This window comes from Ovis canadensis, chromosome 6 (assembly GCF_042477335.2).
Source record: "Ovis canadensis isolate MfBH-ARS-UI-01 breed Bighorn chromosome 6, ARS-UI_OviCan_v2, whole genome shotgun sequence".
NCBI lineage: Eukaryota > Metazoa > Chordata > Mammalia > Artiodactyla > Bovidae > Ovis > Ovis canadensis.
In genome coordinates this window covers 84319693-84332832 of record NC_091250.1, presented here as the reverse complement: position 1 = coordinate 84332832, position 13140 = coordinate 84319693, and the positions used below count along the sequence as shown (strand labels likewise).

At 39.9% G+C, this 13140-nt stretch overlaps 1 protein-coding gene across 1 annotated transcript in view; it reads right to left on the bottom strand.

The window, feature by feature from the left end:
• Positions 1-6205: 6205 nt before the first annotated feature.
• The window catches only part of SPATA18 (spermatogenesis associated 18), a 48158-nt gene continuing 41223 nt past the window's right edge, over positions 6206-13140 (bottom strand). Inside the window, exons 11-13 of the mRNA XM_069593091.1 lie at positions 11283-11366; positions 8979-9024; positions 6206-7799 (exon numbers count right to left, since the gene is read on the bottom strand). Of these exons, the coding sequence (XP_069449192.1) occupies positions 7792-7799; positions 8979-9024; positions 11283-11366 (138 nt within the window). The 3' untranslated portion in view covers positions 6206-7791. The remainder of the gene's footprint in view (positions 7800-8978; positions 9025-11282; positions 11367-13140) is intronic.

Genomic DNA, 13140 nt, shown 5'->3' with positions numbered 1-13140 from the left:
CCATGGACAGAGGAGCCTGGTGGGCTACAGTCCACGGGGTCGCAAAGAGTCAGACACGACTGAGCATCTTCACTCACTCACTCACTACCTATTATTGGAGTACAGAAAATCATTTAATATTCTCAGAGGCTTTTAAATTAATTTATTATTTTTCATTTAGAAAGTAAAGGACAGCATAATACATGCAATAAATTTTTTCTGTAATATTCTGCTTGTAAGTCATTAAAGCCAGACCTAGACCAGTTTTTCAAACTTGTCTGCTGATGTTAAAATACAGATGCCCCTGGAGATTCTGATTCAGTGTGTATGGAGTGGCATCCAAGAATCTCTCTTTGATAAGTTTGCCAAGTGATTTTCATCATCAAACAAATTTGGGAAGTATTAGTCAACATTTTTACTGAAGTGACTAAAGATGTAAGTATAATCACTACTCAGACTTATTGGAAGTTAAGTATAATTTAAGAATCATCATTTTTAACAACCCAAATATTCAAAACTTTAGAAAATAATTATTTAAAAGTTTTTACAAAATGCATGCTTTATATGAATCAGGATGCAAATTCATCTTTATAAGGTATGCAATTTGGTGTGTTCTAATTTTGAATAATATCCATTTGTCTCTTTCACTGATTCATAATTACATTAAAGTTTAGGTGCCTGTTTATAAGAAGTGTAAATGGATTTTCACTAGAGAGATTAACTTGGAAAACAAAACCCTGAAAAAGAAAACAGAAGAGAACAAGAGAGAGAAAATAGAAGTGAAAGTCAAGGTATAACATGCAAGGGATTAAAGGAGAAATATGGAATGCTGGAAAAGCAACATTGACATAAACGCTGAGTTCAAGGGCATCTTATTTTATGATACAATTGATAGAAGGGTGAAAAAAACAAGAGGAAAAGCTAAGCAAAAGCATAAAGATATAGACATAAATAAGAGATTTCCATTCTGAGCCTTTTATTCCATAGTAAATTTATTGGGTGAAAAGTCTGTTTATCTGTGACAGAGTCAGAATTCTTCCCTCCCTCGTAAAAGCTGATAAAACCTAACTCCCAATGGTCATGGCATCTGTGATTCTAGAAATCAGTAGGTCTTAGGAAGCATTTCCTGAAATAGGTCTTCCAGAATAGCACCTCTTCAAGGACTCCATGAAGAAAAAGGCTTCCATAGAAAAATAAATTTGGAGAATCTACAGGACATTCTCCTTGAAGTTCCCCACAAACAGTAGAAGAGTCAAGACTCTGAAGAATCCCAAAGAGACGATTTGTGTGAAGACCAGGGAACACGTTGCGGGGCTGGGTTCCCTGGTCTAAGAAGATGGAAGCAGCCCCAGCACTCCAACACCAGAAGTCAGCTGCCGAAGGGTCCACTTCATCCAGTGGCACGCAAGATCTGACAATTAACCACCTTTTCCAAATATACTTCACATCACATTGCAAGACATTATTTTGGTTGTTTCACTAAAATTATGGCTTAAACTATACTAAAATGAAGCTATAGCATACACATTTATCATATTTTCTGTTGCTCACCTAATAGGAGATGGAGTTAGCTGCCTGGCTGACATACTAATTGCCAGTGATATTATGGAAAGTATGATGTTCATTCTGGCAACCTTAGGAGAAAAATTTTGAGCATGAAATTACCCAGTCACATTGCATTTGAAAGAAGAAAATTCATTCCTGCTTCATTTTCAAGGCCTCTATTCACTCACTGCGTTAAGGCTTCACCGCTTTGGTATTTAAATGGCATATATTGAGTGTCACTTATTCATATGGCCCCTGGACTCATATTTCAATGACCTAATGCAGTTTGGAATACTAGTTTCTTAGAATCTCCATAACGCATTACCCATAATTGTAGGTATGATATTATTTAAAGTCACACTACTAAGAAGTCTTTCATTTGACTCAAAATTTATAGAATGCTATTGGCAGCAATCTGCCTCATGAAGGATCCTCAGGGTGCCTAAAACTGAATTATAATGGTCTGCAACTTGCCTCATTGTTTAGGATCATAGTAGGTGGAACACAAAGTAGGGTAACAAGAAGTGTTAGATGGATCTCTGAGCCCCTCTCCCCACACTCATTTTATTGTTCATGATGATCTTAGGATTATAGTTTCAATGGACACCTGTTAAAAGACTGACTGATTCACCTTTGGATGACATAACTGAGTTACATTCTCTCATGAAGTTCACCATACTTCTCCTATTGTCTTGCGTAACTTTCTTATATATAGGTATTTGTCCTCAAATTAATTCAATTGATATATAGCTCTCTTTTAAATTTTCTCTACTGATGTATTTTTCTCTTTCTTCCATATGTGCTTTCGCAGCTGAACATGACATTAAGCTCAGAAGACCCAAGACCTTGTCTATCAGTGTATCCCTAGCGGTGTATACTGTATCTATCACCCAGGAGAAGCTCATTGAACTTGCGAGTGTATGAATGAAGGAACAAAAAAACAAAGCAATAAGCAAAAGAAATGGTGCAGTAGGCCATCGAGGAGCAAGAGAAAACATGGTGGACTATTATTTTGAAATAGAAAGCCTTGAAGGAAGACTGTATGGTGTACTCGATGAACAGTTTCCTTACCTTTTTTACACTGTGTGGATCACAACAAACTGTGCACAATTCTGAAAGAGATGGGAATACCAGACCACCTGACCTGCCTCCTGAGAAATCTGTATACAGGTCAAGAAGCAACAGTTAGGACTGGACATGGGACAACAGACTGGTTCCAAATCGGGAAAGGAGTACATCAAGGCTGTATATTGTCACCCCGCTTATTTAACTTCTATGCAGAGTACATCATGAGAAATGCAAGGCTGGATAAAGCACAAGCTGGAATCAAGATTGCTGGGAGAAATATCAATAACCTCAGATATGCAGATGACAGAAAGCGAAGAGGAACTAAAGAGCCTTTCGATGAAAGTAAAAGAGGTGAGTGAAAAAGTAGGCTTAAAACTCAACTTTCAGAAAACTAAGATCATGGCATCCAGTCTCATCACTTCATGGCAAATAGATGGGGAAACAATGGAAGCCTTGTCAGATTTTATTTTGGGGGGCTCCAAAATCACTGCAGATGGTGACTGCAGCCATGAAATTAAAAGATGCTTGCTCCTTGGAAGGAAAGTTATGACCAACCTAGACAGCATATTAAACAGCAGAACAAAGACCCGTCAAATCTACGGTTTTTCCAGTAGTCATGTATGGATGTGAGTTGGACCCTAAAGAGAGCTGAGCGCCGAAGAACTGATGCTTTTGAACTGTGGTGTTGGAGAAGATTCTTGAGAGTCCCTTCGGCTGCAAGGAGATCCAACCAGTCCATCCTAAAGGAAATTGGTGCTGAAAATTCATTGGAAGGACTGATGCTGAAGCTGAAACTCCAATGCTTTGGCCACCGGATGCGAAGAACTGACTCGTTGGAAAAGACCCTGATGCTGGGGAAGATTGAAGGTGGGAGGAGAAGGGGTCAACAGGATCAGATGGTTGGATAGCATCACTGACTCAATGGACATGAGTTTAAGTAAGCCCCGGGAGTTGGTGATGGACAGGGAAGCCTGGCGTGCTGCAGTCCATGGGGTTGCAGAGACAGACACCACTGAGAGACTGAACTGAACTGAACTGAACTGAACTGACACCTGGATTCCTTGTGGGGAGCAACTGAAATCATGTGCGTGAAAACTATAAAACAGTATAGAACTACTCAGGAAGTGTGTCTTGAATATGAAGACAATGAATTGTGAATGAACTGAAGCTGGCAATTAAGCTACAGCAGGGAACTGCAGCATCACAGAGTCAACCCCAGAGCAGAGGTGCTGTTGATATTTTTTTAGGGCATTTGCAGCCATGGTTCAGGCCTCACAGAATGGAGGTAGATGAAGGGAATCTGCAAGGAGAGCATATCATTGCAAAGAACTTATAGGTACAGAAGAATTTTTTTCTTGATTTTATTATTAGAGGTTAAACTGATAATACAATAACCAACATTTACCCAGGTTACAATAAGAGTTTATCACTTTTCAAAGTCACGAAGGTTAAGGTGCATGCCTTGAGGAAATGAGTATAGGTCAGCCGCCTTCTGTTTTTGGACCCTTTCCACAAATTATTCTAGACTAACTGCCAGGCCCCGAGCAGTTACAGTTCAAATCAAAGACTTGGGAAATGGCAAGTGGCCTGACAGGATACAGAGCAAATAAACTCAGTACACACAGCATTTTTCCCAACCAGGTGCATTCCCACATTTCAGTCCTAAAAACAATTCTGATATGTAAGCATTCTTATTACTTAGTGAGATTTTAGAAAAGACCTTTTAGCCCATAACACAAAGTAATTGATTTATGGTTTTAATATACACCAGCTTTCCCAGGCATGCATTTACTATGCAAATCAAGGCACTGCTGTAAGTTATTATTCAAAACTTCACCAAGAGTTGTTCACCATTTCCGAAAACCCCTGGCATCAGTGTTTCTGACGTCACCAATACAATGCACACTGATCTGCATTTGTAGCTGGTAATTCTACATACAGGTACAAGTGTCTGATGACTTCACTGTATCTTCTAGGATCATTATACCCAAGCCTTTTTGTTGAAATATATTCTTTTATTAAAAGACATTGTTTATTAAATACATTTATTGAAATACATTGTTTTATTAAAAATTTCCTTTTTTTCTGTTTATATTACAGTTTGAGTACTGTATCCACTGTTTAAAAGCATATATGCCTATAATCACACTAATTTTGAACTTCATTTCAGAATAGCCAGAATACATATTATGAAAGGAGGCACTGAGTCTGGGAGGGTTGACAGAACTACCAATCCCATCCACCTGCCTCACTCTTCAGTAAGACTGAAGCTCAGAGAGGTGCAGTAACTTGCTTCAGGCCACCAAGCAAGCTGAGGACCAAGTCAAAACTGGATCTGCCTGAACACTGAGCTCTTCTATTAGCACTCGGCCCTGCCTCAAAATGATGACTACACAAATGCAGAGGGGAGAACAATTAAGCTTGCACTTCAGAATAAGTTGGTGGCTCAGACTGTAAAGTATCTGCAGGCAACATGGGAGACCCAGGTTTGATCCCTGGGTTGGGAAGATCCCCTGGAGAAGGGCATGGCAACCCACTCCAGTGTTTTTGCCTGGAGAATCCATGGACAGAGGAGCCTGGTGAGCTACAGTCCATGGGGTCACAAACAGTCGGACACAACTGAGTGACTAACACTTCCACTTTCACTTTCATAATAAATTGGTGACCATTAAACCAAGGGTCTGTCTAGTCAAGGCTATGGGTTTTCCAGTAGTCACGTATGGATGTGAGAGTTGGACTGTGAAGAAAGCTGAGCACCAAAGAATTGATGCTTTTGAACTGTGGTGTTGGAGAAGACTCCTAAGAGTCCCTTGGACTGCAAGGAGATCCAACCAGTCCATTCTAAAGGAGATCAGTCCTGGGATTTCTTTGGGAGGAATGATGCTGAAGCTGAAAGTCCAGTACTTTGGCCACCTCATGCGAAGAGTTGACTCATTGGAAGACTCTGATGCTGGGAGGGATTGGGGACAGGAGGAAAAGGGGACAACAGAGGATAAGATGGCTGGATGGCATCACTGACTCGATGGACATTAGTTTGGGTGAACTCTGGGAGTTGGTGATGGACAGGGAGGCCTGCCATGCTGCAATTCATGGGGTCGCAAAGAATCAGACACGACTGAGGGACTGAACTGAACTGAGACCAAGGGGTGGAGGCTAGAGAGGTCTCCCCCTTGCCTGTGTCCCAGCACAAGAGACAGAGGCTTTAGAGAAGTTTTTCCTTTTTGTTACCTGAGGGGGTTTTGTTTTATTTTTATTTGTTTTCACCTAAACAGCCCCAGCTGCTGGTTCTGGTGCTGAACTTATGCAAACTGAGCTGTGGCCAGTTCGGGCTTCTCTCTAAAAGGCCCACGACAAAAGTTGTCATTTGTGAAGCTTGCCTTTAAAGACAGCATTAAAATGGACACAAAAAAAGCAAAAACAACACTACTTATCATTCCATCAAAAGCTGGAACTTTTTCAACAGTACTTCACAGTGAAGAAATCAAGGGACAGACATGCTATTTAAAATCTACAAATGGTTCCCTTAGCTTTTAGGCTTGAGTTTCAGAGTTTCAGTCAGAGGGAGATCTTTTTTATTTTTAAGATTTAAAAAAAAATTTTCTTCTTTAGTACATTTTTCTATTTATTTTTCTAAATTGAATTTTTCACAAAGCAAAAATCAAAAGCAATAGTGCTATTTTATTTTTTAATTGTTTAGTGTCGCTAAATGTCATTTATTGATCAGCTATTCAATGAGAACTCTTCTGCATTCCAGGCATGTCCCTTTTTTTTTGTTTTTCATGGAAACACATTTCATTTAAAATACAGCAGTGTGTACAAGTCAATCCCAAACTCCTAATCTATCCCTTCCCCTCCCCTCCCTTCTCCTAGTGTAACCATAAATCTGCTCTGTAAGTCTGGTGAGTCTGTTTCTGTTTTGTAAATAAGTTCATTTGTATAATTTTTTAGGTTCCATGTGTAAGCAATATCATACAATATTTATCTTTCTGTCTGACTTACTTCACTTAGCATGGTAATCTCCAGGTCCACCCATGTTGCTACAAATGGCATTAGTTCATTCGTTTAATGGCTGAGTAGTATTCCATTGAATATATGTTCCACTCTTCTTTATCCATTCATCTGTTGATGTATACTAAGGTTGCTTCCATGTCTTGGCTGTTGTAAGTAGTGCTGCTATGAACACTGGGGTGCATGTATCCTTTCAAATTCATGTTTTTCTCTGGATATATGCCTAAGAGTGGGATTGCTGGGTTATATCGGTAGCTCTATTTTTACTTTCTTAAGGAACCTCCATACTGTTGTCCATAGTAACTACATCAGTCTACATTCCCACCATCAGTGTCAGATGGAGTTCTTAGGAGATCTGAGTTTATAACCAACTAAGCAGAATAGGTAAAAGATGTCAAGATGTCAGGTAGCTTTTATATTTAACATGTACATTAAAACTTCATTCAGAAACATTCCCAGGAGATAAACACAAGGTACCTAACATATAGTCACCAAGTTAGCTTCTACCCAAATCACCACTCCACTTTTATGAAGCAAGAGAACTCTCTCAAGTAGGTAGCTTCAACCAACCGTGCTCAACTAAACCAAACTGGGCACTTCACAGCAGGAAAATAGGAGCCAACCAATGAACTCTATTTTCCTAAATCATCATCATGTACGTGTAGCCTGAAGTCCCTGTTATGCTATAAGTTCCCCAACTTGAGACTGGGGCTGTCTTCCAAGTCCCCAAAGAAAATTAAAACACCCCAGATTGTTTTCCAGCTAAATCTAAACCCAGCAATTATAATATTTATGATCAGTCTGCAAATTGAAATGACTCTTCTTGTCTTTTGGACATAGCACAGTAAAAGTTTTTCACTTTAGTTGTTATAAAAGAGCCTTGTGTTTCAGGTTGAGAATCCTGAACCTGTATAATGGACTTAGCTTCAAATGAATATGATCCTAAACACCTAGGCAATAGTTTTTATCAAATTAATGGAATCTGTATCTATAAAAATAGAATAAAATGCAATATATCTGCAGTTACAAATGCGCTAAGCCAAAACATTTAACTCTCTGTGTGAAGTGATACACAGAATTGCCTTGTCACATTAGCTTAAGTGAGGTCTGAGGCAACACAGCAGGCAGGTGGAAGCGCTGGGTAAGCTGCCCATTGTAGGTGTCCTGGGCAGAGGAACATGGCTGGTGGTTTTAAAACCCTAGGGAGAAAAATAAAGGGCTCATTATTATGGTTGCTTTTTTAGACTTTCTTTTGAAAAGACCTAAACAAAAGATTGTCACCCTGCTTATTTAACTTATATGTAGAGTACATCATGAGAAATGCTGGGCTGGAAGAAGCACAAGCTGGAATCAAGATTGCCAGGAGAAATATCAATAACCTCAGATATGCAGATGACACCACCCTTATGGCAGAAAGTGAAGAGGAACTAAAAATCCTCTTGAAGAGAGTGAAAGAAGAGAGTGAAAAAATTGGCTTAAAGCTCAACATTCAGAAAATTAAGATCATGGCATCCGATCCCATCACTTCATGGGAAATAGATGGGGAAACAGTAGAAACAGTGTCAGACTTTATTTGGGGGGGGGGCTCTGAAATCACTGCAGATGGTGATTGCAGCCATAAAATTAAAAGATGCTTACTCCTTGGAAGGAAAGTTATGACCAACCTAGATAGCATATTCAAAAGCAGAGACATTACTTTGCCGACTAAGGTCCGTCTAGTCAAGGCTTTGGTTTTTCCAGTGGTCAGGTATGGATGTGAGAGTTGGACTGTGAAGAAAGCTGAGCACTGAAGAATTGATGCTTTTGAAGTGTGATGTTGGAGAAGACTCCTAAGAGTCCCTTGGACTGCAAGGAGATCCAACCAGTCCATTCTAAAGGAGATCAGTCCTGGGTGTTCTTTGGAAGGAATGATGCTGAAGCTGAAACTCCAGTACTTTGGCCACCTCATGCGAAGAGTTGACTCATTGGAAAAGATTCTGATGTTGGGAGGGATTGGGGGCAGGAGGAGAAGGGAACGATGGACGATGAGATGGCTGATGGCATCACTGACTCGATGGACATTAGTTTGGGTGAACTCTGGGAGTTGGTGATAGACAGGGAGGCCTGGTGTGCTGCAGTTCATGGGGTCACAAAGAGTCAGACACGACTGAGCAACTGACCTGAACTGAACTGAAACAAACGATGGGTGGTTAATCCAAGTTTGAAAGTGAAAATGTTAGTCGCTCAGTCGTGTCCAACTCATTGTTGCCCTATGGACCCTATGGACTGTAGCCTGCCATTCTCCAAGAAGCAAAACATTCATATTGCTGCTCCATGCTGAGTACTAAGAGAAGCATTAAAAAACAGAAACCTTGCTCCACCTAGACAATCCCACTTACTTGGCAATCCACATCTTATTGGAGAAGGACTCCGGCTTCGAGATATCTGGAAAATATAAAAGTGTAATGCAAATAACACAGTAGATGAAGCTCAAACAATGAATCCTTTTGATGTTTTTTCCCTAAATCCAGCTAAACAGTTGCTCTGAAGCAGTTTAGAGCAATGGTGGCTTTGCCCTGAAGTTTTTGCCCTATGATTCCTTTTATACTTCCCAAAGTGCATGTATACTCAACTTAGCTTAAATTATTTATTATTAATTAAAAGCTGGGCTCAGTGGCCTGGGTTTTGTTGGCTTTTGTGGTGGTGGTTGTTAACAGTTGCTAAACATTTTTTGAGGTTGGATGCTCACTGGCCATACTGAATTCCATGACTTCCAGAAGATATTATTATAATTATGAAGATTAATTAAGGCTAAAATTATCAAATACTCTCTGGCACATCCTTTATATGAATTATCTCATGTGTCCAAAATGCTGCCTATTAAAGGGAGTCCCTGGGAAGCCAGAAAAGACCCACATGTCAAATCTCATCTTTGCTTTCACTGAGCAAAAGCCAGCTATCCTGGTTACCTACAAGCCTGACATGGCTCAGAAATAATTGACTGCAGGCATCATTCTTACTCTGAGCTTTCACTTTAAATAGACACTAGCAAAGACAGAGGCTGTTCTGCCTATGAAATCTCAAACAAGTCAACCAGATTAACCAAAAATATTTGTACCAGTCTTATAAGAAGATGATGGTAGAAAGGGACAGAATTTTGGCAATAGTTCCACCTTTGAGAATGCATTTTATTCTTATCAAATGTTTTAAGTTTGTTTACCCAGGGGACAAAAGAAAGAGAGAGGAGGGGCTCAAACATGTATAGGTACTTATCACAGAGGGACGCTGCCCATTGATAAATCTTCCAGTGAGTGTCCAGAGTTAAAATGTGTTGTGGCTGTAACAAGTGGCTAATATTGTTCTTGCTTCTGATATAACACTTCCTCTTAGGAAAAGGAGAATTTTTATTCTTCCAGTATAAATGTCATAAGATGTCTCTTTATCAGCCCATTAAGTGTACAATCCTTTAGCTTTTACCTATGGTGAATACTTATTTGGCAATAAGGACAATTAAGTTATATTAAAATCTGCAAGTGCAAAAGAGCCATGTCTGACACACGCCTTTGCATTCCCAGGCCATTTTGCTCCTATGGTTAGTTTTCCCCAACCCATAAAAACTCGGTAAGATCACATACCACCTCCCCCATGAACCAAATCCAGAGGAATCACTGCCTCCTCTGACAGCTTTAGTACATGGTGCCTCTTTTATGGACTCTATCATATACCACATTCAGTTACTTTGTTTAAATCATACTGATCTTCCTATATTGAAACCCATTCAGGAAAGAGAACATATTTTAATCATTTGTGTGTTGCCCCTCTCCTCCTAGTCTAGCATCCACACGGTACAGAAGAAATGTTTGATTGGAACTTTATTAAACATGTTTTGCTGAGAGAGGTTTAGAAGTGTAGGAGTTGCATCACTAGAGATAATTTCAGAGAAATGGAGCCTTGACAAATGCGATCCTCCTTCTTCACCACTCTCCCCAAAACTAGGTTTAACAAATATTTAAAGAATTTTTATTTGAAGGAAAAGCAAATTGTTAGCCTATCTGGTATCCACATGTCTTGGTCCAGACATGTATTCAAAAGGCATTAACTAAATATTATGATTGAATCAATGAACAGTGGTGATTCATAATAATGTCAGGTTTTAGGGATTTTATCGCCACAGTCTTCAGAGGTGTTTTGCTTTTTTTTTTTTTCTTTGACAGACTTATTAGTAATCCTAAGAACAAATATGCAGAGACTAATCTTAATTCTTCCTACTTTGAAATTTGGAGGAAAATCAATACCTGCAGTGCCCTTTATACAGTATTGAAATCCAGATCATTTGAGCAACTTCTCCAAGCTCATGCTCATACAAGAAGTTCTAGAGGAACCAGGGACCGGTGTGTACAGAGATCAGTTGACTAAGATGTCCCATTCTCTGTTCAGAAAACTAATTAATAACTAATAGCCCATTTTCATTTAAAGATAAAAATAAAGCAATGAAATACTTAATAAAGAGAAAAAACTACCTCTATTTCCTTCTGTCTAGAATGATAAATTCCTTAGCCCAAGGTCAGATAGAAATTAATCTAAGGTGACTACAGCAGGTTCTCTTTCTACCTCCAGACTTGCCATCACCTTTGTTATAGGTAACTGTGGATGAAAAAATACATAAGATGATTTTGTGTAAAAACAATGAGACAGATACGTACCATGCCTAAACCAATACGGGTACGAGGGCAGATGGGGCTTAAACTCCTGCTTCGACATCGACTTACAGATCGCACTGAATTCCACTGGAAAAAAAAAAAGAAAGAGAAAAATAGTCAATGGTTTGTAAGAGCCCAGTGGCTTAAGACAATACTTATATCCCATAGAATGAACAAGAAATTTTCTGACATGATTACACTTGCCTCTTACTGGTCATCAGCATGAGGTACACTAATTTCTTATAGCTGCCCAATATTTGACAATAATTCTAGCATATTTCTCAATAAAATCTCCTTACAATGAACTTTGGGATATTCAAATTCTTGGTGCTAATGGGACTGTTGCAGGAAGGGGGACCCCTTCCAGGGCCTGAAACTGGGCTTTCCTCTAACACTCAGAAATGAATTGTCCGAGGAGACCCGTGTGTTGACAAAGCAAGAGATTTTATTGGGAAAGGGCACCCGGGTGGAGAGCAGTAGGGTAAGGGAACCCAGGAGAACAGCTCTGCCACGTGGCTCACAGTCTCGGGTTTTATGGTGATAGGATTAGTTTACGGGTTGTCTTTAGCCAATCATTCTGACTCAGAGTCCTTCCTGGTGGTGCAAGCCTTGTTCAGCCAAGATGGATGCCAGAAAGAAGGATTCTGGGAGGTGGCTGGACATGTGATGTCTCCTTTTGACCTTTCCCGAACTCTTCCATTTGGTGGTGGCTTATTAGTTCCATGTTCCTTACGAGGACCTCCTATCATAAAACAACTCATGCAAATGGTTACTCTGGTGCCTGGCCAGGGTGGGTGGTTTCATTCAGTGTGCTTCCCCTAACAGCTCTCCCCTGAGAGACTTCATACTCAAGGCACTTCTTGGGAATTGGGGTGGAGGTCTCTTTCTTCTATAACTTCTTCCTGCTGTGCATGGGCATAGGCCTGCCTAGCAGACCAGGAGTATCTCTCCACCTGATCTAAGTCAAGATATTTTTTGGCTAAAACCAGCATTCACCCTTGTAATAAGAGCAATTTAGTTCGAAACTGTTGGCTCCTCTCAGAAATGAAATAGACAGGGGCCAAACAGAAGACCTAACTGGATGGTCATTACCAGTCCCCAGAAATATTTGGGGTGAAGGCTGCAGGGTTTGTGACTTTTTTTTTTGATTGGTTGGTGGTGAGGCAACAGAGCTATGCTCCAGGAATCTTGTGTTTAGTCTGAAGTTACCATCCTCCACCTGGGTCAGGGCTCCAGTTCGCACCTTAAAATGATGCTCAAACAGAGGAGAAACTACACGACGACATCAGAGGTAGACAGTCTGCCCAAGATGCTGGACTGGATTCTTATGATCATTTATAAAGTTTTCTTGACTTCTTAGACCTTTGCATATAAATCAAATGCTTTTCTATTATAGGCCTGATCCTATGCTAGTTTTATAAATCAATCCAATTGTTGGGTTTGTGGCCAATTACCTGTGTTTAGTTCTGGGTTACCTTGGTAAATTTCTCTACTACAAGGCTCTAACTGGTTGGCCCTGAGAAAATTTACTTAAAAAAAATTATAGTCATATTCGGGTCACTGTGATATTACTAGATGGGATCCCCTCACTGGGCCAATTAATAATGCCTGCTCTGACTCTCGCCATAAATTTGAGTTTTCTTCTATTACTCAGGCTGAATAAAAGCAACAAGCACATCAACCAATCAAAAAAAAAAAAGTCACAAACCCTGCAATCCTCAACCCAAATGTTTCTGGGGACCAGTAATGACCATCCTGTTAGGTCTCCTGTTTGGCCCCTGTCTATTTCATCTCTGAGAGGAGCCAACAGTTTCGAACTAAATTGCTCTTATTACAAGGGTGAATGCTGGTTTTAGGCAAA